The sequence below is a fragment of the Podarcis tiliguerta genome, assembly GCF_965153285.1.
Source record: "Podarcis tiliguerta genome assembly, chromosome: 1".
Lineage (NCBI taxonomy): Eukaryota > Metazoa > Chordata > Lepidosauria > Squamata > Lacertidae > Podarcis > Podarcis tiliguerta.
In genome coordinates, this window is record NC_139534.1 from 39,791,406 (window position 1) to 39,817,870 (window position 26,465).

General features: G+C 40.7%; 1 protein-coding gene across 1 annotated transcript; it reads left to right on the plus strand.

Moving 5' to 3' along the window:
- The first annotated feature begins 410 nt into the window (after nucleotides 1-410).
- On the plus strand, nucleotides 411-26,465 carry NXPH2 (neurexophilin 2). Its single transcript, XM_083413592.1, has 2 exons — nucleotides 411-965; nucleotides 24,553-26,465. Exons 1-2 carry the CDS (start codon nucleotides 906-908, stop codon nucleotides 25,294-25,296), a joined length of 804 nt encoding a protein of 267 aa, XP_083269718.1. The 5' UTR covers nucleotides 411-905; the 3' UTR covers nucleotides 25,297-26,465.

Sequence of the window (26,465 nt, forward strand, 5' to 3'; positions counted from 1 at the left end):
AACTGACTCCCGCGCTCTCTCCCTCCCTGGGCTGGAAAACGGGCAGAGTTGGCTGCCCCCTTCTTTCTCTGGGCAGAGCCCTTCTGCTCCTTCCTGGGTGGAGACGAGGTGGGACCACCCACCTGGCACACCTCAGGCATCCCTCTGCCCCTTGCTGGGAAGGTTTTCTTCCGTCTGCAAGGGAGCTCGTCCAAAGGCGTGTTACCACAAGGGGTCCCCATAAGGACCAAAAACCGCCGCCCCTCTCCCCCCCGCCGCCTCACACACTTCCCACCCTGCTCCCAACTGCGTTCATTAATACGCCCCGGGCTGAGCCACGCCCCTCCCCACTCCGTCGCCTCAGAGCGCTTTCCCGCCAAGCGCGAACAAAGCGCCCTCCTCCTGTTCCCTCGCCCGCTCCAGGCAGCCGGGGAGGCGCCGCCGAGTTGCTTGACGCGCGCGGCTGGCATAGCGCTGCGCCGCCGCCGCCGCCGCCTCTCTTCGCGGGGCGTGTGTGAAAATGCCCTCACTCTCGCCCGCCCCTCCCACCTCTCCCAGGGACCCCTCGACGTTCCGCCGTTGATTCCGGCCATTTGCGCGGCTCTTTCCCGCCTCGCCGCCAGCCATGAGCGGCGCCCCCCGCGCGAAAGGGGACCCCAAGAGGCGCCTGCGCGAGTGAGCGCCGGAGGATTTGCCTCGGGGTCTTCGCGGGGGCTCTTCTTCTTCGTCCGCTCTGACGGGCGCGCGCCTCTCGGCGAGCGCGTGTATGTCTGTCGTGTGGCAGTTTCTGGAGGCAGAAGAAGACGGCGACTAAGCCGCCGCCGCCGCCTCGCCGTGCTATGTCCCTGGACTCAGTCCTGCCCCCTAAAGTGGAGATGAGCCAGACCCGAGGAAAGGAGAGCATCTCTTAAGACTCCCGAGCCAGGATGGCGCACCTGCGGCAGCCCCTGCCTCTCCTGGTGGTGATGCACAGCTTCCTCCCGCTTGTAAGTCTCCCGCTTTGCCTGGGCGCAAACGGAGTGCGCTCTTAGGCTTCGCCTCCCTATTTCTCTGCAAGCTTTAGAAACGCTGGAGAAGTTCGTAACCAACCGGGGTGGCTTTAGCATGAGGTCTTTCCTTGCCTTGCTCTTTTTCGGGTTTGCTCCCCTTCTCCATCTCTTCTCCCACCCTTGCTCTCTCTTTTTTTTTGGGGGGGGGAGTGGACCATCCATCTCAGCGATGCCAGGGAATGAATGGGGCGCGCACCTGCCTCTGCCGCCAACATTTCGCGCGGCTCGATGGCGAGATCTCTCACTAGCTAGCCGCGCCTGGTGTGTCTTTGGTTTGCGAAGGAGGAGGGTGAGCGTTTCGATTCGATCGCTTGGGCTCGGATGCTTGGTGGAAACTTTTCCCTTTTCTAAGCAGCCAAACAAACCTAACGAGCTCCTGGGCGCACCTGGCGTCTCTTCCGACTGCTGTCGTTTCGACGGAGAACACTGTTCGCTTTCGGAGGGGAAAGAATTCGATTGAGTTAGAACAGCCCAGTAAAGCCCAAGGCGGGATTGCTTAACAATATCGTCTTGGTTTTTTCAGTTTTCAACTGGGATTCCCGAAAGGCCTGTGTCCAACATGTTGAATATTGTCGGCTTTGGACTAAGGTTTTCGGATCTTCCATTTATGTGCTCTTAGTGTAACCAAAGTAAGGCTGCAACTCTAAACACAGCTATGCAGGAGTAGGTGCCCCTGAACTCAGAGGGACTTTCCTCTGAGTAGACATGGTTAGGGTTGCACTGCAATAAGCCCTTTGGAAATCTTGGAAAATAAAGAACTGGCTTTTTACAATCATCTCCATATCTGGTACCTCTAGAGAAACTTAGTTACATTGTTGCTTCTTACAGTTTTCTAATTTACAAGAAATCATGTGTCTGTTGAGCAGATTTGTTTTTTGGTGGCTCATATATTTGCAGGCTTTGTTTCCTCAATAGTGGGAATCTGAAGCAATGTTATTAAACAGGATGTTGTGTGGTGCAACTGTGAAGCAACTTTTTACTTAAAAGTCTTACATACTTATTTAATACATCGATACATCACCATCACCTTGTGTAGCCTTGTGGTATGTTGAAGACTAACAGATGTGTTATGGCACAAGCTTTCATGGACTAGAGTCCACTTTGGTTGATCCTAAGCAATTTGCAAATAAGTTTATTTTAATTTATTAATATTTTATTTTGTTTTACCTGAGAATATTTACCTGTAAATAAGAATCTTGTACTGTTGACAGCCACTCAAACAATAAACTACTTATGCAATTATCTGGTGCTCATGCAGCTGGACCCTGTGCATGTTTACTACTCTGGAGCAAATGTTTTCATTGGTACTTGATTTTCATGTAACTGCACAGGATTGCAGCTTAAATTAAATTTCTTTGCTTTTCGTAGTTTCAAAATTAGTTTTACATCTCCTATAGATGATGTAAAAGTACAGTACTGCTGTCTATTCTCTTGTGGTATCTTGTGGCTTTGGGGTGGACTCAGTTGTAAATACCTTTACTGTACTTAGCAGTAAACCCTGCAGAATATAATGGGAGTAGACTGAAGATTGCAGTCAGAAGCAAATGGCAAAAGCTGGTTTGCTGAAGTTGTGGAGAACTCCAAGTGAGACACTGTTACTAATCAGAGTGTAGAGAATACAGTTGTAAATAGTTGTAACAAACTTCCTTGAATAACTAACTTGGGGCATTAAATATATGGAGTAAGGCAGCAAAAGGAGCTAAATCAAACAAAAATAGCATTGCAATCGTATTTCATCATACTCCATTTCAGGAAGATGTTAATTGTTTGCACACAACAGGATACAAAGTTTTGTTTTTCTCCTCATGGCTGCATTCTGGCTGAAAGTTTGTGTGTGTGTGTGACTACAGTCAATAAGGGGATGTGTAATAAACCTTGAAGGGATTAGACAGCCTCCTTAAGAGCTGGATTCTAATATTACAGCATGAGTTGATTGATTAGTTTTTGAGGAAGCTTATGTCAAATTCTAATCCGGTTTTGGATTGTGCTTGTCTTGTAATGTTGTGGGGCTGTTTTCCTTTTTCCTTTTTTTTTTTTTTTTTTTGCTGTGGCACTTTATCATAGCAGTGAAGTGCGGAGCTGCAGCTCTGCGATAAGACACTCATATTTGCTTTCACACTGCTTTGCTTTTTTGAACAATAAAAGGCTGTTTATATTCTTAGAGCAGATTTTCCAGCTAAACACCACACAGGGGTTAGGGATGTGAATGGAAAGCAGTTAATGGATTACAAAGTTGCTGGTCAGGAAAGAGGTAAATTGAAATACCCCGACCCATTTTTATTTTTGTTATTTTAAATCAACCAGATAATCAAAGGAACCGATTAAAACTTCTGACGGACATTGGTTTTATTCCACATTTTATTGGATGATGTCAACTTCTTTGCTGTGGCTTTACAACAATTACTTTGTGTTGATTACTTTAAAGGATCAAAAGCTGTTTTCTTGTAAGGGGAGGGAAACGCACACAAGGGAGTACCTGTTCGCAGCTGATAGCCTAACAATTCCATGGGGAGTAGCTCATTTTCTGTGCTGTTAGAGAAATCTCCATCAGTGGTGTAATGAAACACTTTTATCATATAATTCTTAAGAGGGAAGTAGTCCTAAAGTTAAAAAAAATAATCCAAGTAACCCTGCAACCCTATAATTTTATTTATTTCGATTTCTATCATGCTCTCCCTTCCCATAGAGCCCTTGGGATGGGAGTAAGCCCTATGGGACTCAATAACATATGCTAATTACAAATACAAAGCTGTGCTTAACATTTTGTTGCATATCATAGACACAGTATTACCATGTTGTCTACTATTTAGTTGTGCACATGTACTTTTAAATGACCAGTGCCTTCCAGGTGTACAATTTGTAGAGTCAGATGACATGGACAATCAAAGATAGACATGGACAATATCCGTAAACAGTAACAAGCATTTTTGCCAATGAGAGAAAGAAACATTTTTTAAAAATAAAATAACCAGAACTTCTTTTTTTTATGTGGTGAAATTTACTGTAGAGTACAAAAATTTAAAAACACAAACATTGGGGGCAGTATCTTATGGCAACTATAATGAACTGGCAAGTCTCTCTGCGCAGAGAAATTCAAAAGGCCTATTTAATCTTGCTGTACTCATTTTGATTCCTTGTATAGATGCTATTTTAAGTTGAAGTTTTACAAAATCATCCTCTTGTTAATGATTTAATGAGTTTTCCTTCACTACAAATAAATTAGTCTCTCTGTTGTTGAAAAACATTTACTGCAACTTATAGGATGTCCTTGGTATACCACCTTGTAGGTTATACCTATTTCCCCGCCCCCAAGCTGCAGCCCCCACAAACACTTACTTAAAAGAAAGTCCCACTGTATTTAACTGGGCTCACTCTCAGGTGAGTGTATATATGACTTCAGCCTTAGTGTAGGCAAAAATTAATAACTAAACATTTAATTGTAGACATATCTACACAAAGGTAAGCTACACTGTGTTCAATGGGGCTTCCTTCCATTGTTTATTTATTTATTTTGTTTATTTGTTTATTTATACACACATTTATAAGACTGTTGTTAGTAAATACAGGTTGTGTAGACAGTAAAAAGTGCTGTTGGTGGTAAAAAAATTTGCACACCATCCATTTCCCCTGCAAACTAGATAGTAGCTAATCAAAGATAATTAAACTCACCATAATTCACCATTCGTTTAACATTATGGTAGTCAATATATGTAAAACAATATTGCTGTTTCCAGTCAATAATAATCTGGGTAGTTATTGGCTAAATAGTAAAAAGGAAAAAAATGCTTTGTCCAGTACGTATTAAGGTCATAGCATACCATTTCTTTAAATCTAATGTTAACGGCCATTCAGCTGTTTTGTTGCTACAAATTATTCAGTGTCATGTTAATAATTAGGTTAGAGGAGCCGTGCAATCTTAGGCACTAGCAATAGAAAAGTGCCTTGTATAAGAGGATTTTACAGCCCATTCCCTAAGGCACTGATGTTAACACTGAATCAAGCCTATTTAACAGATTCCTGCAAACAAATCCTGGTATATTATTTTTGTCATATCTATTACAATTTTCATTGGTGGTGCTTGCAAATGAAAAATAAAACTAAGCCAAAGATGTCAAATATATATTTCAAAACAGTCTTTTAAGAATCAGCCCCCAAATGAACAAAATTTAAGGTTAAAAAAAGACCAACGGAAATTTAAATAAAAATTGTATGGTGTTGCTGTCAAAACCTAGCTGCAGTGCTTTGCTGTTTTATACTCCACATTTTAAATCCATACATTAAATGAATCACAGCGCAGGCTTATAATAAAAGGGAAGTCCTCAGACTATGAACTGGTTCTGCAAATGGTGCATTAAGCTTTGCATTGCCTATGGATACAGAAAAGGGTTTCAAAAGCACTCGATGATGTTTATAGCTAACAGAAGTGCTGATGTATCTTTAATGCTTATTTGTAACTTGATCAAATGTGCTGCTATTTTGTTAAAAAGTCTTTTCCATAGTATGAGGGAAGGGGTTTCCCTTAAATTCAAATGGTGAGATAAAACAAAAACAAAAAACCTCATGCAATATAAGTTTTCTTTTTTAAGTTGTTAAGTATGCAGTTTGTTGCTCTCTATTATTTATATTTAATTTGATATCTTTTGGTTAAAACTTATCTGTGTTTTAGCTTTTGGGTGGGTGTGGGTGTGTATTACAGAGTTAGCTGCCTTGATGTTTTCTTTTTTAAAAAAGAATTATTTTTCAGTATAGATTAAGAATAAACTTCTTGATGATTGAGGTGCTTCTCATACAAGCATGGACTATACAGTAAAACAACTATTATTATTATTTTTTAAAGTAAATTGTCTTGCATAAAAGAGTTTTTTCCTATTGCCAACCAAAGCTGTGTGTGTTTTTTTAAGTGTGAGATTCATACTGCTCCCCTCCATCCTGGGATAGCCTACTTTAAATATGTGAAAAATTATGTCACAATGCTAGGCATCTTTGTGATGTACCATTTTTGGTAAAATGTTGAAGGTACGGGATGTGACTGTGTTTAAAGTGAAAATTGACCAGACTTCTACATAAAACCCAGATTGTGGTTATCTACCTCCAGCTCCTCCCTTCTGAGCCCACGCCCATCTCCCTGTTACCACACACTACTCCTCTCCTCACAATTCACCTTTCACTACCATTCTACCCTGGTCTCCCAGATAACAAGAAGGAAACCAGGAGGGCAGAAGCCATCAGCATTGCACAGTGCTTTTCCCGCAGTGCTAGCAAACGTGGTTCTCCATCTTGTATGCAAACATTGAAACATTTAAACAGGCTGCATTCTAGATACTCCACACGGAGCTTTTTTCTGTCATTCTTCCATCAGGTTCTGGAATCTGAAGGAAGGAAAGAGAATACATTGTTCAAAACACAGTCTCATGTTAAAACAGGGTTGCTTTCTGGAGGCATCACCTAGGGCTGCCTTTGTGTCTTCCCTAAGCAGGGAGACAGGAGCTCTAGAAAGACAGAGATCCCCCTTTTAAAAAAACCAACTAGAGTTGGACATTGGACCAGGCAAGGCTTATCAAATAATGTTCCATTATTTAAAGCATGAATTGATTAGTACCCGAACAAAAAAGAGGGAGATATTACAAAAATAAACGAATGGCAATAAGTGAGGGCAGTGACATTAAATTCAGGTCAGCTGTATTATTTATTACTAATAATGAACTATGTGGAAGGTGGCAGTCAAGGAGCCCTTTCTCCCATGGGATATCTCCTCAACACCTTGAGGCAATAAAAAAAAAAGTTAGCTGCATTTTTGCCTTGCCCTTTATGACATGATGTCATTCTTTGTGGAAGTTTGGGCCATATTTTAGCACAGGCACATAAGAGGCAGCCAATTGACCGATGTCACAACCCTGCACAATGGATTATTTTTATTTGCCATTGCCAGTTATGAACAAGTGAATCACTGCGAGTCTGGTTTAAAAATGTGGAAGTAGATACAGCAAAAACATTCCTATGATTTCCAAGATGAAGTAGTGAGTTAAAGTGATGCTAGAGGCCTACAGTATGAGGAGAGTCATACACTTTAAATGTATGGTATGTACATAAGGACATAATAAGAGCCAGCTGAATCATGCTACTGGCCCATCTAGGCCAACATCCTGTTCTCTCAGTGGCTGACCAGATGCCAGTGAGAAAACTACAAGCAGAATTTGAGCACAAAAGCATTCTCCCCTCCTGTATCCCCAACCGGTATTCAAGCAACCCTGGGCTGTTGAACATCTACATGAAACCATTCAGTGGGGTTCTCTGGAATTTTGGAGTCCATTGTCAGCAATATGCTGATGACACACAGCTCCTCTTCTCCTTTACATCTGCAGGTATGGCAGTGGATGTGCTGGGCCATTGTCTTTCCTTGGTAGTGGACTGGATGAGAGTCAACAAACTGAAGCTCAGTCTGGATAAGACTGAAGCATTGTTAGCTCCCTAGACTGAATGGATGGGAGATGGTTTGCTCTTGATGGAAGGAGCAGGTACATAGTTTGGTGATACTGCTGGATCCTGGCTATCCTGGCTATCGTTTGAGGCTCAGTAGCCTCAGTGGGTGCAGAGTGCCCAGCTGCACCCCTATCTGGACAGGGATAGCCTAACTTCTGTTATTTATTCTCTCATAACTTCTAGGTTAGATTGCTGCAATGCATGCAGTGTTTTAGGACACTTGGCAAGCATCGCTGATTCTATAAATAATTTCAGGATTTGGAGAGAGATTAATCCTTTGAATCTTGTGCAATAGTTAGTTGTGAGAAGTACATTTTAGTTCATAAGTGCTTCAGTTATTTATATCAGCCATTGCCTACTCTTTAAAGACTTTAGGCAGTTTGCAATCTGTATATAGTTTATTTAAAGCAGAAGTAGAATTGTTATTGAACATTTTCCTCCTTCAGACGTTATTACTCATTTTATTGGCTTATTTTATTATTGAAAGGAGGAATCTCAGGTTCTATATAAAATGCTTGTTTTAAAACTTTATATTTTCCCTTATGATAAATTTATAGTCAGTTGTACTGATGTACTTTTACTGTAATTTTAGCATAAGACTGGGGTTTTGGTTTTTTTTTATAAAATATGTGATTGTATAACAAGAGGAATATGCTAAATTGTATGTGTATCAGGATTGCTATGTTAATTGAGGCGGGATGGATTGAGTTGTCTATAATTCAGCAAAGGGACTTGATTTTTAATTGGAGTTAATAAAGCTGATAAACGCTCATGCAATTTTTAAACATGTAACCAGTGTCCACAAATTTGAATGTAGCTATAGCGTTCAGTTTCTTTGTTGAAGGAGATCATTTGTAATACAGCATAAAACTTAACTAGACTTTTGAGGTGTGATATAAGCTCTCTCTCTGTATATAGACAAAGTATAGTTAGTGTCAGGAAATAATAATACTGGTAAAATAGCTACTGGTAAGGCTCTAGTGGTGACAGGAATTTTTATATCTGGGTATAACAGTGATAAATGTCTAAGCTCGTATCACTGGAAGACAGTCCAGAACACAAACGAGAATTGATATGCAGCATTTATAACTGAATTAACATACAGTGGTACCTCTAGTTATGAACTTAATTCATTCCGGAGGTCCGTTCTTAACCTGAAACTGTTTTTAATTAGAGGCGTGCTTTTGCTAATGGGGCCTTTTGCTGCCACTGTGCCGCCAGCACACAATTTCTGTTCTCATCCTGGGGCAAAGTTCTCAACTTGAGGTAACTCTTCTAGGTTAGCGGAGTTTGGTACCTGAAGCGTTTGTAACCTGCGGTGTTTGTAACTCAGGGTACCACTGTATATGAATCTCCCCTCACTCTTAAAAGGCTTAGAATTTTACAGGTCCATAGGTGAGTGTAGCTCTAGGGACGCTACACCTAGATGGTGTTCAGACAAGAGCTACCAGAAAGGCTGAAGTGTTGGCTACCCAAGTCCTGTGCCTGGAGAAGATTATAGGGAAGCATGGGAGCTGCTTTCATATACCTGAAAGGCTGTCACAAAGAAGATAGGGTAGACCTGTTCTCTATTGCTTCAGAGGACAAGACTAGAACTGATGTGTAGAGATGGTAAAGAAACTCATTTTAGCTAAACATTAGGAAAAACTTCATAAAGAATCTTCTGGTTCAACAGTTTGTTACCCTGGGACTGTAGAACTAAAGCAAAGCATGTTCTGGTTCCACCCACCAGTCAACAGCTTGAAGCTGTGTGTGCATACATGAGCTATTTTGGGTATGTGTGTATGTGTTATTATAACCTATTGTGTTGTTTGCCGCCTTGAGATTAATTCAGGTAGGGTATAAATCTTTAAAATAAGTAAGTAAATAATATGGCACCACCCACATGCAAAACGTGTCAGCAGGTTTGGGATGACTCCAAGGTTTGCATAAGTATGAAAATTGTTTAGGGGGACCCCCCCCCTAAAAAAACCAACCCCACTCAGTGAGGACTGAGCATGCTCAGTAGGCATGACTGACTGTTGGAGGAGGAGGAAAATAAGGAAGGGGAAGTGGAATAGAGTATCCTGGAAATGGTTATGACTGGCTAGAACCCTGACCAGGAGCACTCCGTACTGCAACATTTTGTTTCAGGTTGCACTTATTTTATAGATGGACTTACATATGTCATGAGGCAGAGCCTCCAAGTTGCCCCTAAGATTAAGGGGGCCCGGTTTTCATTGTGTGTGAGAGAGACGTGACACATGATGCAACATCGTGTTGTCTGAAGGAGGCCAAGCATTCTGGAGGAGCTGGCCACTGAAGCTGCACCACGCTCGGCTTCCTCAGCCCCCTCAACGTTTAGGGGGGCAAAAATGCCTCAGCTCCCTAGAGTTGGTGTGTCAGAATCTCACTTTTGCCATCAGAACAGGTATCTTTAAAACCTAGATGTTCACTGCCGTGGCTTATTAGCATTTTAGCATACAAATAATTTTTTTTTTTCATTTCCTTCATTGCCCCCAGCCAGACAGCAAACCATACTACACACAACATTTGATGAAGGCAGGTGAAGAGCAGGTAGGCTCTTCTGCAGTAAGAACCACCTAGATGAATGTAAATATTGTGGAATTATATAAATACTAGCATTATGCAACCTCTAGATCCTTTTAGAGCTGGGATAAGCAATGTGATACCCTCCACATTGTTGGACTACAATTCCCATCAGCCCAAATCACCATGCCCAATGTTCAGGGATGATGGGAGTTGTAGTCGAGAAACTTCTGGAGAGCCCTGTGTTGGCCTCCTCTGTTTTGGAGGACTGAAAAGTCCCAAGGCCCAGAAGTGTAAGAGATTCCAATTTATGCTTCTCTGTGAACTTACTGGAAGATCTAACTGCATCTTGCCCGCCCAGAGCATGCTGCAGAAGCCTCACTACATTTGTGTCCTTTTACTTCTAAAAATAATGTTGCTTGATCCATAAAATTTAACTCTAAAAGAACAGTCCTGTGCTGTCAGTCTTTTGGGTGCAAGAGTTATTTGCCATAATACTGAAAGCCCCAGATATATGCACATCTATGTGCTCCAAAACATTCTGGCTGACTTCTGAAATCATCTGAAGTGCTTGTGCATCCCCGTTAAGTTGGTTACACAACTATCTAGGTTATATTACATTTTCCTACTTACTGTGTGACTTCTTGCTAGTTTTTAAGGACCCATGTTTTGACAGATGGTAGTTCTTCCCCAGTCTTGACATTCTGGTGCTTATTCAGGCAGAGGAGTTACAGCTGACAGAGAACGTTGCCCTCCCTCTAAACCAAAGTGCAATTACTATTTGTGCTGTGATATTCCAAGCCTAACAACTGCAAGCTCAGAAGTGAACCCTGTTCAGCTTGCAAGACCAACTTCTTCCGAGTACTTTTGAATTCTAGTTTTTACTGCTGTGTTTTTTGGAGTGGAATTTATTGTGTCAGGTTTCTCTTAGCGCTCAGGCAGTGTTTGCTATAATAGTTTTATAGCATAAGAAGTCTTTAGGATGCAATCATGTGCATACGTTCCTGGGAGTAAGTTCCACTGAGCTAAATGGGCCTGACTTCTGATGAGACATTTACAGGACTGAGTTGTTAACATTGTGTGTGCATAATTATATATATAGTTATAATAAATCGGCAGGGAACTGAGCGAGAGCAGGATATAGCTACTTTATTCTCTCTACTTTTCTTTTATGCATCTGAGTTACATTACATTGAAATAAGAATTAACTTATTTGGTTTTATTAAAAAAACTATCACACATGAATGGGTTGTTTCTTTGAATTTTTTTAGATGAAATAAATTAAAGCTTTTGCTTTAGAGCATCTGGCGGCCTTAGAACCTAGTACATGTAATTACTACTGTTTATTAGGAAAAAAATTATGTAACTGTATGGTTGATTTACTCTGATGTGACTGGCTTAGCAGCTTAATTGGACTATACAACAAACCAGAGCAAACTAGAAAAAAATTAATTAGCAGATTCATTTGAGGATGACTACAAGCCCTCTGTGTTATGCTTCACTTCACTGAAGGTGTACAATTGCAGGGTTCTGCTATGCGAATTCACACTGAAATCACCAGATTTGGGGAACCGCCAACACCAGATGAAATGGAAACCTAGGAATAAACAGCTAAGGTTGCAATCCTATACATACTTACTTCAGACTTAATGGAACTCATTCTGACTATATTTGTATAGCAGTACAGGCAGTACCTTGGATCTAAAACGCCTTGGCTCCCGAACGATTGAAACCTGGAAGTGAGTGTTCTGGTTTTCGAATGATTTTCAGAAGCCAAACGTCCGGCACGACTTCTGCGGCTTCTGATTGGCTGCAGGACGCTTCTTGGTTTTCGAACGGTTCTGGGAGTCAAACAGACTCCTAGAACGCATTCTGTTCAAGAACCAATGTACAACTGCACACTGTAAACCATGTTAGAGTTAAATGGAGAAAAATATATTTATCAGTGGAATTAGTAAGTGAATCAAATAGGGTTAACAGTACCTTTACTTCCATAGAAGAAAGAAGCTATCTTTAAAAGAGGGCACTCATATCTCAATTGTTGTTCCATTAATGGCTTGTTCATCACATTGTTTCAAACTCTGCCGCAAAGTATCCGCACCTTGAGTTGCAATCGGAATGGAGGGAGACATGGCTTCCCAGGTGAGGTAGAGCTGCTATTCTAGGTTCCTGGAAGGGAGAGTGGTGTGGTGGTTCAAATACACAAGCAGGAGTGTTGGATTGGCTCCACTAGTATGTTTGCGCACACCCCTGACCTCACATCTCCCTGCCATTAAGCAACAGTGACCTACCTGCTGGAAAGCTAGCATAGCAGCTCCACCCCACCTAGTGACCTATTTCAAATCTACCTTTTTAAGTGAATCAACCTAATTCACACTTCCTGGATTCATAAACAGATCAGGATTTTTTTTGCACTTCTCTGAATCTTATGAAATAGGTCTCAGCTCAAAACACACACACATCAAAACACATTTTAACATGTGGGCAAAAGACATATTTTTAAAATAAACATTTTGCACTAAAATATGTATTTAAGCAGGGACACGGGTGGCGCTGTGGGTTAAACCAGAGCCTAGGACTTGCTGATCAGAAGGTCGGCAGTTTGAATCCCCATGAAGGGGTGAGCTCCTGTTGCTCGGTCCCAGCTCCTGCCAACCTAGCAGTTCGAAAACATGTCAAAGTGCAAGTAGATAAATAGGTACCACTCCAGCAGGAAGGTAAACAGCGTTTCCGTGCGCTGCTCTGCTTTGCCAAAAGCGGCTTAGTCATGCTGGCCACATGACCCAGAAGCTGTACAACGGCTCCCTCGGCCAACAAGGCGAGATGAGCGCTGCAACCCCAGAGTCAGCCATGACTGGACCTAATGGTCAGGGGTCCCTTTAGTTTTATGTATTTAAATAAATATTTAATATTGGATTCCCATACATTTTCTGGTGAGGGTAGAGAATTGCAGATTAATGCAGGAATAAAATGGAGTGTACTTTTGGTTATGGAGGTACGCATGGATGGGAAATATCCTGATCCGTCTATTTGTAAACATCCCAGAGTGCATCGGGATGAAGAACTTTGTAAAGCAATGTTGAATCTTGATCTCTGTGTAGCTGGAACATTGAGAATATTATAACATTGGAGCTTTGACAAGCATTGCTGACTTGCTGATCCAATCTACAGAGAAGCCAGTTCATGGTGACTCTAGGACAAAACTAGGTGTCATGTCTTTCCCAAAATTCACAATTTTAATCAAATAGCACGCATGGGGTGTAGGTTACCTGGATTGGGACTGTGGCCTGAAAGGGGCTTTAATCCTTTGCTGTCACTGCAGCTTTGATCTGAATTGAGTGTCTGTTTGTATAACAGCTTTCTAAAAAAAATAAATCTCAGTTGTATTTCTGTCAAGTTAACAGTGTTATCATCTTCACTTCCAAACTCTTTTCAGTTTTGTCAAATTGTTTCTTATTCGGTATATTTTTATTGTGTGTTTTCTGTGATTCTAGTCATAGGACTCCAGTATTGCAAGCGTTTACCTTCTGTATCATGTCCAGGGCAACAACTGCTTCCATCAAACAGGTTTTTCTTCTCTATAACCTCTGTTGGTTATCCCCCATAGATCGTGGGCCCTTGAGTTTGTATTTCTGAACAAGAGTTCAGAAGGACTAAACTGGACATGAGGGGCGGAATTCAGCTTGGTGCTATTATAGTTGTTCTGTCAATGCAAGCGTTTTTGCTTTTCAGATAGAAGGATCTCCTATTTCATTCCCCTGTATGCTGTTCTGGGGGTTCTCCTGACCCTCTGGAGTTGATTTGGGGGAAGCACAGAGTCCTGCTTGTCCACCAGATTAGCTGAATCCAGCTTGGTTTGAGGTTTTTAAAATAATGAACAGCAGGTAGAAAGGGAAATTAACTCTTTCCTTTCTTGCTGCAGTCCTGGGAAAAATCCGTCGTCTCATACAGCATTTGCATTGGGAGGAAATTCCCCACTAGAACCAGAGTATCTTTGGGCAGAATCATATTCATCAAAAGTTAGCAAAGGAGCATCTCCACCCCCATCGTCCAGCTTGGACACTGAGGGTCCAGCACCAAGGGCCTTCTGGTGGTTCCCTCACTGCGAGCAGCAAAGTTACAGGGAACCAGGCAGAGGGCCTTCTCGGTAGTGGCACCTGCCCTGTGGAACACCCTCCTGTCAGATGTCAAGGAAATAAACAACTATCTGACTTTTTGAAGACATCTGAAGGCAGCACTGTTTAGAGAAGTTTACAATGACTGATGTTTTAATGTATTTTTAATATTTTATTTGAGGCCGCCCATAGATGCATATAAACACACTAGATCATACATCTACATAAAAAGCTGAGAAGAAACATGGCAGCAGAGACAACATTAAGTCTCTATTTCAGCATTAATGTCACTTCTAGTTGGCCCTGAGTGATGTCAATTTCTGAGAAGTGGAGATCACAGCATATACAGCATATTGTTTTACTGCATATTATATTGTGCCCCACCTCAGTATTTTATTTGAAGTGGCAAGTATAGAAATACTTTTATAAATAATAAATAAAAGAAATGTTGGAAAGCTTGAAGGGGAGAGATATCTTAACTAATTTACATGAGGCCAAAGTTCTGTGGTTGGAGCTTCCAACATAATTTTGCTTTTTAAAGAAATTTGTTGCTAAAAGAAATATGTTGGACAATATAAATACAGAAGCAAAAAGCGCAACAGCTAAAGCAGGCCCACGTTGCACCCAGTCAGGACGGTATTTCAGTATCCACTGGGATGTCATGATGTCATGGACACAGTACTCTGCATGGTGTCAGCATTGTCAGCCCGCCTGTCGCATCTGACATTGTCATTGACATGCCTGACCGAAAGGTTCCCTAGGTGCCACTTCTGCTACTTTTTGACTCTCTCACCCATCTCACTTGGCACATAGAGCATTGGAGTGAATGGGTTCTCAGCACATCAGTCATTTTTAGCAATGTGTTATGAGATTGCCCCCCACCCAGTTTTATTTTTATTTTTTTTACAAAGAAAATGAAATAACATATACCCTGTTTCAGTAATGATATTCATTGCATTTTAAAACAACTGCCCAACTTAAAACAGGCTTAATTAAAATGTGTATGGGAAATGAAGTCCACTTTCTTCATGTATCCATAGCACCAGAAATGAAATTCAGTCTGTTTCCTGTGTGTGTGTGTGTGTGTGTGTGTAAAATAGTTTTACTGGGTTTTGTTTGGTTTTTTTGAACTGCCAAGTTTGATGCAAGTGCACTGATTGCTGGATTTTTTCCCCACTACCGTTTGTGCTTTGCAAACCAATTTGATCTGCATTCTAACAGAATCCAGGGAACCTAGACTGGTACAACACCTTTGTCTTTTAGAGGTCTTCTGGGGCTTGTTATTTTAATCCTAGTGTAGACTGATTTATCACTTCAAGCATCTGTCAGCTGCGCTTTGTCTAGAAATTGATAGTGATAGTGTTGCTGATTTTTCAGGAGCAGCTGTTAGAGGTTCATTAGTTACACTCTCAAAGGGTGCAGATAACTGTAATATTTTCCTTTGTTAATTATCTCTTATGTGTTACAATAATAGAGGTTCTGGAATTCACTCAGCTTCCTGCCTACCAGAGCTATAAGGTATACCTTTAGCTTTAATTAAATAGTTCTAAACTCTTATTCCCTAGCTTAAAAGATGAGAGGCAGACAAAAAAAGTAGGAAACAAAAAAGAACATTTGCTGTAAGAACTTTGTGCCCGCTATGGAAAGTAGTTTGTGACAAATTTGTGGTAGTAAGATCATGTCTTAGCCAGGACATTAATTATTATACTGGAGTTGTCTCAAATTATTGGAAGTATTCAGTGAAGAAGGAGCAGAGCAGATATCAGACAACCCCATTTATTTATTTATTTATTCACACACTTGTTCTGTACACATATAAAACAAAGATTGAAATTATTATTATTTTACATGAGTGCACAGGAGATGGGAGATGTAAATCTCCAGTGAAGAAGTGGTCTCAGACTAGAGTCACTGATATTTTAAATGCCTATTCCAGCAGAACTCTGGCAAACCCTGTAGGCTCTGTGCATAAAGGGCTCCCTCTGGACTTCAGTACTATACTGTCAGCTGTCTCCCACAGGCCAATCAGGACTCCCTAGGTCCTATAATACCTGAGCCTCCTTTGGCTAGGCAACAGCTTAAGGTTCACTGACTCCTCTGGCCATGCCACACTTGGACCCTCATTGTGTGCTTGCCCTGGAACCACCAGCCCATCTTAGACCATGCCATCTACCTCTCTCTCCCTTTGGACCCAACTGGCCCTAGCCCTGGATCCCGTGCCTCGCATGAGTGAAATCTTCACCTCTTCTCTGCCTTTGCCCTATAGCTCCAACCAATTTCTTCCCATCCTGGAACCAAGCCAGACAGGGATTTTTTTTCAAACAAACAAACACGGACACACAGCAAGGCAAAGAATTTGACTTCCCCTGCACATGCAAAAAAATATTAAAAAATGGGACTGTCACATATTGTTTGGATCTAAGAAAAAATGTACTCTGTTACTGACTTTTCTTATCAGTCAGTATTGGATGTGGCAGCACGCCCCTTGAAAAAAAAGATAGGGGTTGGAGTTTCTTCTGGACCTTACCTTAAAAACACAAGAACAGACCACTGCTGGACCAGAACAAGGGCCCATCTCATCCTGCGCTCTGTTCTTGCAGTTGCCAGCCAGATTCTGATGAAAAGCCTGCAAAGCAGAATCTGAGCACAAAAGCATACTTCCTGTTTGCGATTCCCAGCAACTGCCTTCAGTGGTGGAGGTGAATCAGGAGGACCCTTGTCCTCCATGATTTTGTATAGCTATCTTTTATAGCCACCCAAACTAGTCGCCCCTTGCTGCCTTTTGTGGAAGTTAATTCTTTAATTTAGTTATGCACTGAGTGAATAAGTTTTGGGATTTTAAAAAAAATCTGTCCTAAACTTAGACATACAAATGCAAATCACCCATCCCAGTATTTTGAACAGGTATTAAGCAGTATTTTGAACAGGTGAGTTATTACCTTTTTCTGCAAAGGAACTTGTCTCCCAAATGAAGTATATCTGCAGAACTTTGTAGACAGCCAAGAGGAGAAGCTGCATGCTACAATTAGCACCACACAGCCTTATATAAATATATATGTAATATATTTCAAATTAGTATTAAAATAACTTATCCAAAACGAACAGCAACAATGCAGAATCAATCTTAAATACTTATTACAGGCTTTGTAGGTTTATCAAAACAATGCATTGCCTTGCTTAAATCAAGTGTTTGTTTGTAAAAATATATTGTGTCATTACAACTGTGCTCTTCCCTATTGACTTGCTGTGGATCAGTTTGGTTTGCAAACTTCGGAGAAAGCAGAGAGGAACAAAATCACAGCCAGCTGTGCTGTGCTTCCAGATGTGAATACTGGAAGGAAATGGACCATGAAACCTGTTTTGCTCATAGCAGAGGCAAATCCAACTAACTCTAAATAGCATCTCTTTGACTCTGTTAGTACTATTGCAAACTTCATATTTTGGGGTTGGAGTATCTTGCCTGGCTCTCCCTCCTTTCCCCCATTTGGTTTAATGTCCCACTTGAAGAAGCCTTCTGGAAAACTAAAATCCTGCTCACCAATTAGTAATATTCTATCCTAATAAATATATACCCTATTGTAACCTTTGGGTTGTTTCTAAGGAGCCAACACCACCAACTATAATGTCTTAGGTTTGAGTTTCTTTAAGCAGATGGAGCTGGTGGGAGCTGGTAGGGTAGAGGGGTGCTGATACCTTATTTGAAACTCATAAATGTTCTATTTTAACTCTCTGTAGCAACACATTGACCAAAGTGTTTAAGTTATCAACAGGGTCCTTTTTGATCAGTAATGTTACCTGTTGTTTAGCCAGATGGTCAGGATTTATGAACCTCTCAAAGTCTTGAAGGAATAGTTGCAAGGACAGTTTGTTCAGACTTTCTGCTTTTTTAAAAAAAAAATTAAAGGGCTTATTGTGCATAAAGGAAAACCAGGTGGCATTTCCATAAGAGGTCAGTTTATTAAGATTGCACTGACTTTTGTTACTGTGTCTCTCCCACTGCCTACCCCCCTGACTCTTCCTGATATATTCACTTGGGGTGCAAATGCTTGACTCTTAAAAGCACATTTCCTAAATCTCTTTCAAGACTGTCTCTGAGCACAGTGGAGCCTCCTGGGGACTGGAACATCTGTGAACTTTTCTGCAGTTGGGAGTATATCAGCACTATAGCTTGTTCAACCAGCAGAGCTAACCAACAGATAATTACAGTTTGAAATTAGTATTTTAATGAACTGATTTTAGCAAAGGTAAAATGAAATCTCCCAGGCATTAAAAAAAAGTATGCAGGAGGGGAGAATCATTAAACTCTAAAGTTCAGCAGATGGGTGGTCAGCAGGTGCTTGTTGAAAATGAGTGCTAACTGTGCTTGTTTCAATCAGCAACCCACAAAAAACTAATTTGGGTGCTGTCCAGAGAGGTGTTGGAGCATCTGCATGTGCATTGTAATTTCTTGGGGAAATGAGAATCATTTATACTTCTTGGGGAGCAAGTATTTAAATGGTAAATTGAAAATGTCCTCTAACATGCAGTTAACTAAGGGTTGATGCACATCAAAAATGATGTTCCCATTTTTGGGGAACACAGGTATAACCATCCTCGATCACCATTTTTACCTATAGAATAGAGCTGAGGAACCTCTGGCCCTCCAGATATTGCAGAAATACAGTTCCCATAATCCCTGACAATTGGCTGTGTTGATTAGGGCTGATGGAAGCCGTAACAGTTGGAGGGCACAGGTTCTCCAACCCTGCTGTAGAAGAATGAAGCAGATGCCCCAGTAATGTAAAGATAGGAAGCAGCAGCTGGGGAGCCCCTTTCCTGAATTGCATTGCATTTTTATCGCATCTGCCATCCTAGGAGTTCAGCGCAACATATGAGAGCATGGATAGGCAAACTAAGGCCCAGGGGCCACATCCGGCCCAATTGCCTTCTCAATCCAGCCCGCGGACAGTCCAGGAATCGGCGTGTTTTTGCATGAGTAGAATGTGTGCTTTTATTTAAAATGCATCTGTGGGTTATTTGTGGGGTCTGCCTGGTGTTTTTACATGAGTAGAATGTATGCTTTTATTTAAAATGCATCTCTGGGTTATTTGTGGGGCATAGGAATTCATTCATTCCCCCCCCCCAATATAGTCCGGCCCCCCACATGGTCTGAGGGACAGTGGACCGGTCCCCTGCTGAAAAAGTTTGCTGACCCCTATATAAGAGCAAGCTCTCCCCCAGTTTCCGTACACATGACTCTACTATGGATTAGTATATTTGCCTGTATTTAGCTTAAAAGTGACTAATCTTTGGCCATTGCTGGACTGTTTATTTATTTCATAAAATTTATATACCCCTCGATTGCAAACAAACAAACCTCAAAGTGGTTCTACAGCTCACATTATTGCTGATCATTTGCCATGCTGGCTAGGGCTGATGGGAGTTAGCTACCCCTTGATTTAAGTTTTTTTTTAAAAAAACACAAACCCAAAAAAACTGAAAATAGATTCCCAAATTAAAACTTTCAATTGTGCTTTTGCTCGTCATGCATACACAGGTAGCGTTATGACACTATTTAGCCAGGTGGTTGCAGTATTAAGTAGCAGAATCTAGAATGTGGAGACAGCAAGCTGGTGGGCGATTGCTGCTGGGAAGACATGTAAAGCAACTAATCAGGGTCCAGCATCCCTTCAGGAGCCTAGACAGTTTCAGACTACTGTACTGTACTTGAATTTCCCTCCTAAGTGAGGCTCTTTGTGCCTCACAGTTAGTTGATTCCATGCAGTGGCATTCTGCCTCCATCTCATGATAAACACACACACACAGCTTTATTGCGGTGCATAAACCCAAAATACACAGTACAACAATAGTATATATCAACAGTTGTTAAGATCAGAGGAGTTTTAACCTGTACATACTGATTTCTGATAATGATAAACTGTCTGTTCCAAAAACAAGATGGCAGCAGTTACTGCTGCTTTCTTACCCAACATATTACTCTAGCATGAGTTGCTAGTTCATCACTATTTAGAATGTGGAGGTGTGAACTTAATATTTCCCCTATGTTTTCAGCTTTTTCCATTTTATCTGTTAGCCACCTTGAGTCTCAGTCTGGGGAGTAGGTGGGATATAAATGAATAAATATAATAACAACAAAATAAGATTATTCAAGCAGTGCTAGATAACAGGGACAAAACTACAACTAAGTTAAAATGGATGCAGTTGAATATAAACCATGCTCTGGCAAGACCAATTAGTTTCAAAGGTTCTACTCTTAAGTATGATTTAGTTGGATATCACTCTTTGCAAGGCAAAGAGTTTCCTTGCTGAATGTGGCAAGTTTTTCCCCTCTTGTCAATTGAACAAGTTTTTGGTGGTATTTTCTAAAAAAGTTTAAAAAAGAAAAAAGTTAAAGCTTTGGGCAAGCCAAGAAAAGTTTGCAATTATCTCCCTTCTTCCTTTGTCGAGTTTTGTTCCAGGCTTCTATTAGTATTTATCAGCACTAGCAGCTTTTCAGAAAATGATATATTACACGGGAAAATATTAATATCTTCAATTAGTATTCTGATATATAGTTCACTTCTGTCATTCCTCATCTACTTTCTGTCATTTTCCTATTATGCTTCTCTGACAATTCCCTAAAGATTCAGAAGAGATATGGCTTTGGGGGAAGTTGCACCACTAATCATGGATAGCCGTGTTTTCTGCAGCTGGATCTGCTTTCCAGTTTTGTCAGCAGAGACGTTGGTGTGCTTGTACCTCTACAGGGAGGATAGTTCTTTATAAGATTCATTTACAAGCAGAAAATTTAATGGGCTGCAAGATTTGATCATGAGAAGGGTTTTAAAAAAAATAAAATCATTATTTCCTGCTGAAGCAGCTTGTCATTTTAGTTAACTACAGGAGACAGGACAGAATTGTTAAAGCAATCCAATTATATATGTTATTGAACAAGGGAATTCTGGCCACTTTTCATTAACATAGTAAAACTGTAATAACAGAAGGTGCTTTACCAGTTGCTTGGGTGGGAAACAGAATTTGTACATTCCTAATGTGATAGTGACTCGCCCTGATCTCCAATCCCACCCCAGAACTGTTTGTGAAAGCCTGTTTTCCGCTTAACCCTATGATATACTACTGGGGATTGGGACGGAGAGGGGATCAGACATTGTTCAGCCTTCAATTGCGTTCTTTGAAAGCTGCGTCTTTGCTGTTCTGACTCAATGGATGGCTACGCAAATGATATTTTAAAACTGCAAACACTGAAATTCACTCTTCAATTATTACTTCTATGACAGGGCGGGGGGTGGGATAGGTACAGTCACATATTGTGTGATGGCTATTTAAAAAGATCCAAGTGTAAAGATGAAATCTACAGTTAACATTGGACTACAATGTGGATACTTAAAAAACCCCAAACAAGTCTCCAAATACAGTGTGGGAGGAACCATTCTGCAGTGGAAGATGGAGATAGGGGGGGGCGGGATTTGTTTTAGTTTGCATTTAATGGCAAACCTATCTCATTCACCCCTTCTGAAACAATATGCAAACCAAGGGCAGGATCCAGCTAATGAGTCCTACTAGCAGAAGCCTCAGGGCATAGTTTCACCAGGACTTAACTCTGTTCCTATTCTGTAAAACAGATGAACTGTTCTGCTGCATAAGGGTGAATACAGTGGTGCCTCGGTTTAAGAACAGTCCGGTTTAAGAACGATTTGGTTTACAAACTCCAAAAAACTGGAAATAGTGTCCCGCTTTGAGAACTTTACCTCAGTCTAAGAACGGAATCCGAATGGTGGAATGGCACTGGCTGTGGGAGGCCTCATTAGGGAAAGCGCGCCTCTGTTTAAGAACGGTTTTGGTTGAAGAATGGGACTTTTGGAACAGATGAAGTTCGTAAACTGAGGTACCATTGTACTGCAGTTTCAAGACAGGGATAAGGGATTAGCATCACAAGAGTTCCACATGAAGGGCAGTTTTGGAGCTGCCACTCACAGCCCATTTCCTCCTTCCTCATAGCATCAATGCAAATGTAACAAGAGCAAAATGCTTTAGCAACAGGGGGTCGGGGAATTAGGGGGGTATTAGAACTGTAGGATAGTACCACAAGCATAGGTACAAAATACATTCCAGAAAATGAATATGGTATGGATTTTCAGTATAGTGTAGCTAATAAGTACATGCTACTTAAATCCTTAACGCCTTACAGCAATCACATATGCTGCTACAAAACCTATCACAGCCTTTGCCTTTAGGAAAAGCACATTTAATTATCAGTAAGGTCCAGGCTTTGCTTATTATGTTGAATTATTAGTGTCTGTTATAATTTTCTTACAATAGGAGAATTGTAATGGAATATAATGTGATCAGTTTAGGACTGCATTTTTTGAGTGTAATTGACGACAGTTGGAGACTTCATTATTCTTGCCAGGCTTGAGTGTAAGATGCTGAAAACTTGTATGATATTGCATGACTCTAATGTGCATGCACTTGCAGAATTGGTAAGCTTTGTCAAGTCATGAATTATGTAAACGTTTACTTTGTTCTAGCATTCAAGTTAGTTTGTATTGTTAAAGCAATATATGAGCAAAAAGAAAAGAAAAAGGAAAGAAGTCTAGACCATGGAGTAGTTAACCAATTTGAGGCTACATAAGAGATTTTCTTTTTGTTGTGATTTAGATGGTTTCTTTACAGCTCTTTCTTAACGTTGATGCCTGAGATCCTATTTAAACCATTACCCTGGGCCCTTCTGCATGTGAAGACATGTGCCCTGCCACTAAGCAATAGCCATTTCCAGGGAATATATTGTTACGCAGCACCGCAATCTCCATGAGCAGTGTGAGATTCCAGGGGTGCACCAGGGTCTGTGGAGACGATTAGCCAGAGCTCAGGGTGGGGGCATGTTCAAGCCGTGGATTCTTCATGTAGGATTGGGGAAAACCTGTGTCAGAAACCCTGGAGAGCCACTGCCTTTCATTGTAGACAATACCAAGCTAGATGAACAGGTGATTGCCTTAGTATAAGGCAGATGAAAACCTTGAACTAGGATATAACCCCTATATCCACATAACAGAGAAAGCAACGAATGTTCTGTGAAAGCTCCTGCCCCATATCTTGGATAGCATTAGGGTTAATCTCTCCCTGCACCAATAATTTAGTATTAAGAAAATGCAATATTTGTTGTTGTTGTTACTCATGATTGTTGCACTGTTGTATTTGTGCAACTGTTATAATTATGTTTTATGTATGTAGCTGAACATTTTAAATGCTTTTTGTAAAGGCTTAGATTTCATACACCATTTGAGAAGATGTTTGTATTTTACATTGTGGGATTTTGTTGACCCCAATAACTTACGGGCAACTATTTTGTTATACTGGAAAGGAGGAGGTCTAAGTAAAGACATGTTTTGTTTTACATGCAAATGGTGTCATGCTTACTAACTTCTACCAGGTATTTTATTTGGATTGCTTTGTTGGGGTACATTTGCTGGCAGGGGGTTAAGTAGAAGGATATAGACTTCATAGGTCACATTTGATTTGTATAAAAAGTAGATTTTCTAAAATACAGAAATAAATATCTTATAACACTAAACCATTATCACAGAATGAGTTTTCTGCCCAAGGTCCAGTATGTATCAGTTCTATTTTAAGCAAATACAATCTTCTTTAAAAAAAGAGAAATAATTAAAGATGATTTTTCAAAGTGATTTATATTAAGAGGAAGATTAGCAAAGAACTGCAATGCACTTTCCGCATAAAACTGGTATTTAAGAATAAGATTTTAATCTTTTTATATTCATGTGTGAATAATTCAAAAAGGTTATTGCTCATTAAGTACTTGCAACCTAGTTATTAACTAATTTTATTTTACCATTCTTTTAAGTACTTAGAATGTAGTGTGTTGTTGTTGTTTTAAAAATACACATTTCTCTGTGGCTCCTTACAGATAAAAAGGGAGGGGAATGACCAAAAGAATCCATTGCCCTACTGAAACTATTTCTGTGAGAGAAAAGGAAGGGACCTGCTGGTAGTGATTATTTTGAGGATCAGAGAGATGGGCAGAAGCATCTAGGAAGCCTCTCATTAATAGTAACTGAGGATGGCAGGGCTACGGCACTGGAGATTTTAGGAGGTTCAGAATCTTGCCCTACAGAGGAGTCTCCACTGTCTCTTCAGATGCAGTCAGGTGTGATCACCACTCATTCAGGCACATCTAAAAGGGCAGAGCATGTATCTAGAACCTAGCAGAACTGAGCCCAGTTAACAAAAGAGTCACTCAATATTACCAATATTACAATACAGATATAAGCTGTCTTGAGTGTTTTCACAGTAAAGTCAGGGCAAGAATCTTTTAATTTAATATCACATGTTAGTTTTTAATATTTATCATCTTCTCTCTCTCTTTCTCTCTCTTGAAACAGATCTTTTGTGATGCTAAGCAGATCATCCATGCCACAGACTTACTAAACTGGGAAGACAAAGATCCTGCAGACACACTAGTTGATAATGTAGTCAATTCAAGGATCATCAACCCTTTACGCCTCTTTGTTAAGCCATCCCCAGCACTGAAACATGGACAGATGTCATATTCAGACAGCATAGACAACTTTTGGGATTGGTTAGCCAACATCACTGAGGTTCAGGAATCTCTTGCACGAACTAAACGCAGACCAATTGTAAAAACTGGGAAATTCAAGAAAATGTTTGGGTGGGGTGACTTCCATTCTAACATCAAAACTGTGAAGCTGAATCTTCTCATAACAGGGAAAATTGTTGACCACGGCAATGGAACCTTCAGTGTTTATTTCCGGCACAATTCCACAGGCCTTGGAAATGTTTCTGTGAGCTTGGTGCCACCTTCCAAGGTGGTGGAATTTGAATCCTCACCACAGTCAACGCTAGAGACCAAGGAGTCCAAGTCTTTCAATTGTCGAATTGAATACGAGAAAACGGATAGGGCTAAGAAAACTGCATTGTGTAATTTTGACCCTTCGAAGATCTGCTACCAAGAGCAGACACAAAGCCATGTGTCCTGGCTGTGTTCTAAACCATTTAAAGTCATCTGTATTTACATTGCTTTTTACAGCGTTGATTACAAACTGGTGCAAAAAGTCTGTCCTGATTACAACTACCACAGTGAAACACCGTATTTGTCATCTGGATGATATAATCCATTCTCTCCCCCCCCCCCCCAATGACTGATAAATCATTGTATTGATAAAATTCCACTTTAAGCTTCTTTTGGACAGGGATTCCTAATCAGGTTATAGCAACAAAAATCTCTCTCCCAAGTGAAAATAATCCTCTCTCGGTGGGCTGGTTCACCTGTGCATGTTCTTCACTTGATGGCTACAACATCAAGTGGCAATTTGCATGTGTCAGTGAACACCCTCAAAGATCAGACACCATAAATGGCACTTTCATAGCACTTGGAAGTCTTTCAGTGAAATCAATTCAACATTTCTGCTGCAAGTTCAACATAATGTCTAAGCAAGTGATGTTCATGAGTATGTGAACTGGCCCTAAGTTTAAGCTGTTGCCATACATATTTAGGCATTCAGATACCAAAATGTCATTTCAAAAAATGAATAATCATGTGTTATTGTGTCTGTTCCCATCAGTTGTAGAGGAAACACCAGACACTGCCACTATATGGACAAGCAGAAACAACAGACCCCATGCAAGCAATGTACACATTATCTGTCTTCTCTAGGAGTTGCTGCAATAGCCGATTAATATTTAGAATGGGGGGAGCACACTTCATTGGTGTTAGAGGAAAGTCATAACACAACTGCCAATAAACATGTCAGGGTAAACATTTAGGTTCAAGTAGAGATGCCATTAAGATGAGCATCTATAGAAATTTTGAGGGATGTCAGACATTTCCAAAAGATTTGGATGGGAGAACTATTATAGGGAGGGGCTTGTCCAACACTAGAGTTCCTATGAACTTTGCCTAAAGCTTTGGCAAATGTTCTGTAGGAATTGAATATTTTAAAGAATTTCTATGAGATTTGTATAAACTGTCTTCATGAATGAATCATTCACAAGAGCTGTCACTGACTTGCCATTGAGCTTGAATACAGCAGAACTGAGCCCAGTTAATGCAAGTGAGGGTGGGTCAGTTGCTCACCTCTGAAGCCATGCTTAAAAGCCATGTTTTAGAATGACACCTTCCATTTTCATAGTTGTTAGTGACTGAGACCCACTAATGAGCAAAAAAAAAAAGTGTGTTATGGGTTTACTGCCCAGCTCTAGGCTGTGTCCTCCCTCTTCAGATGTGTGGCTAGTATCTTTTTGGTGCCAGATTAAAATTTATCTTTTAGCCCAGGCA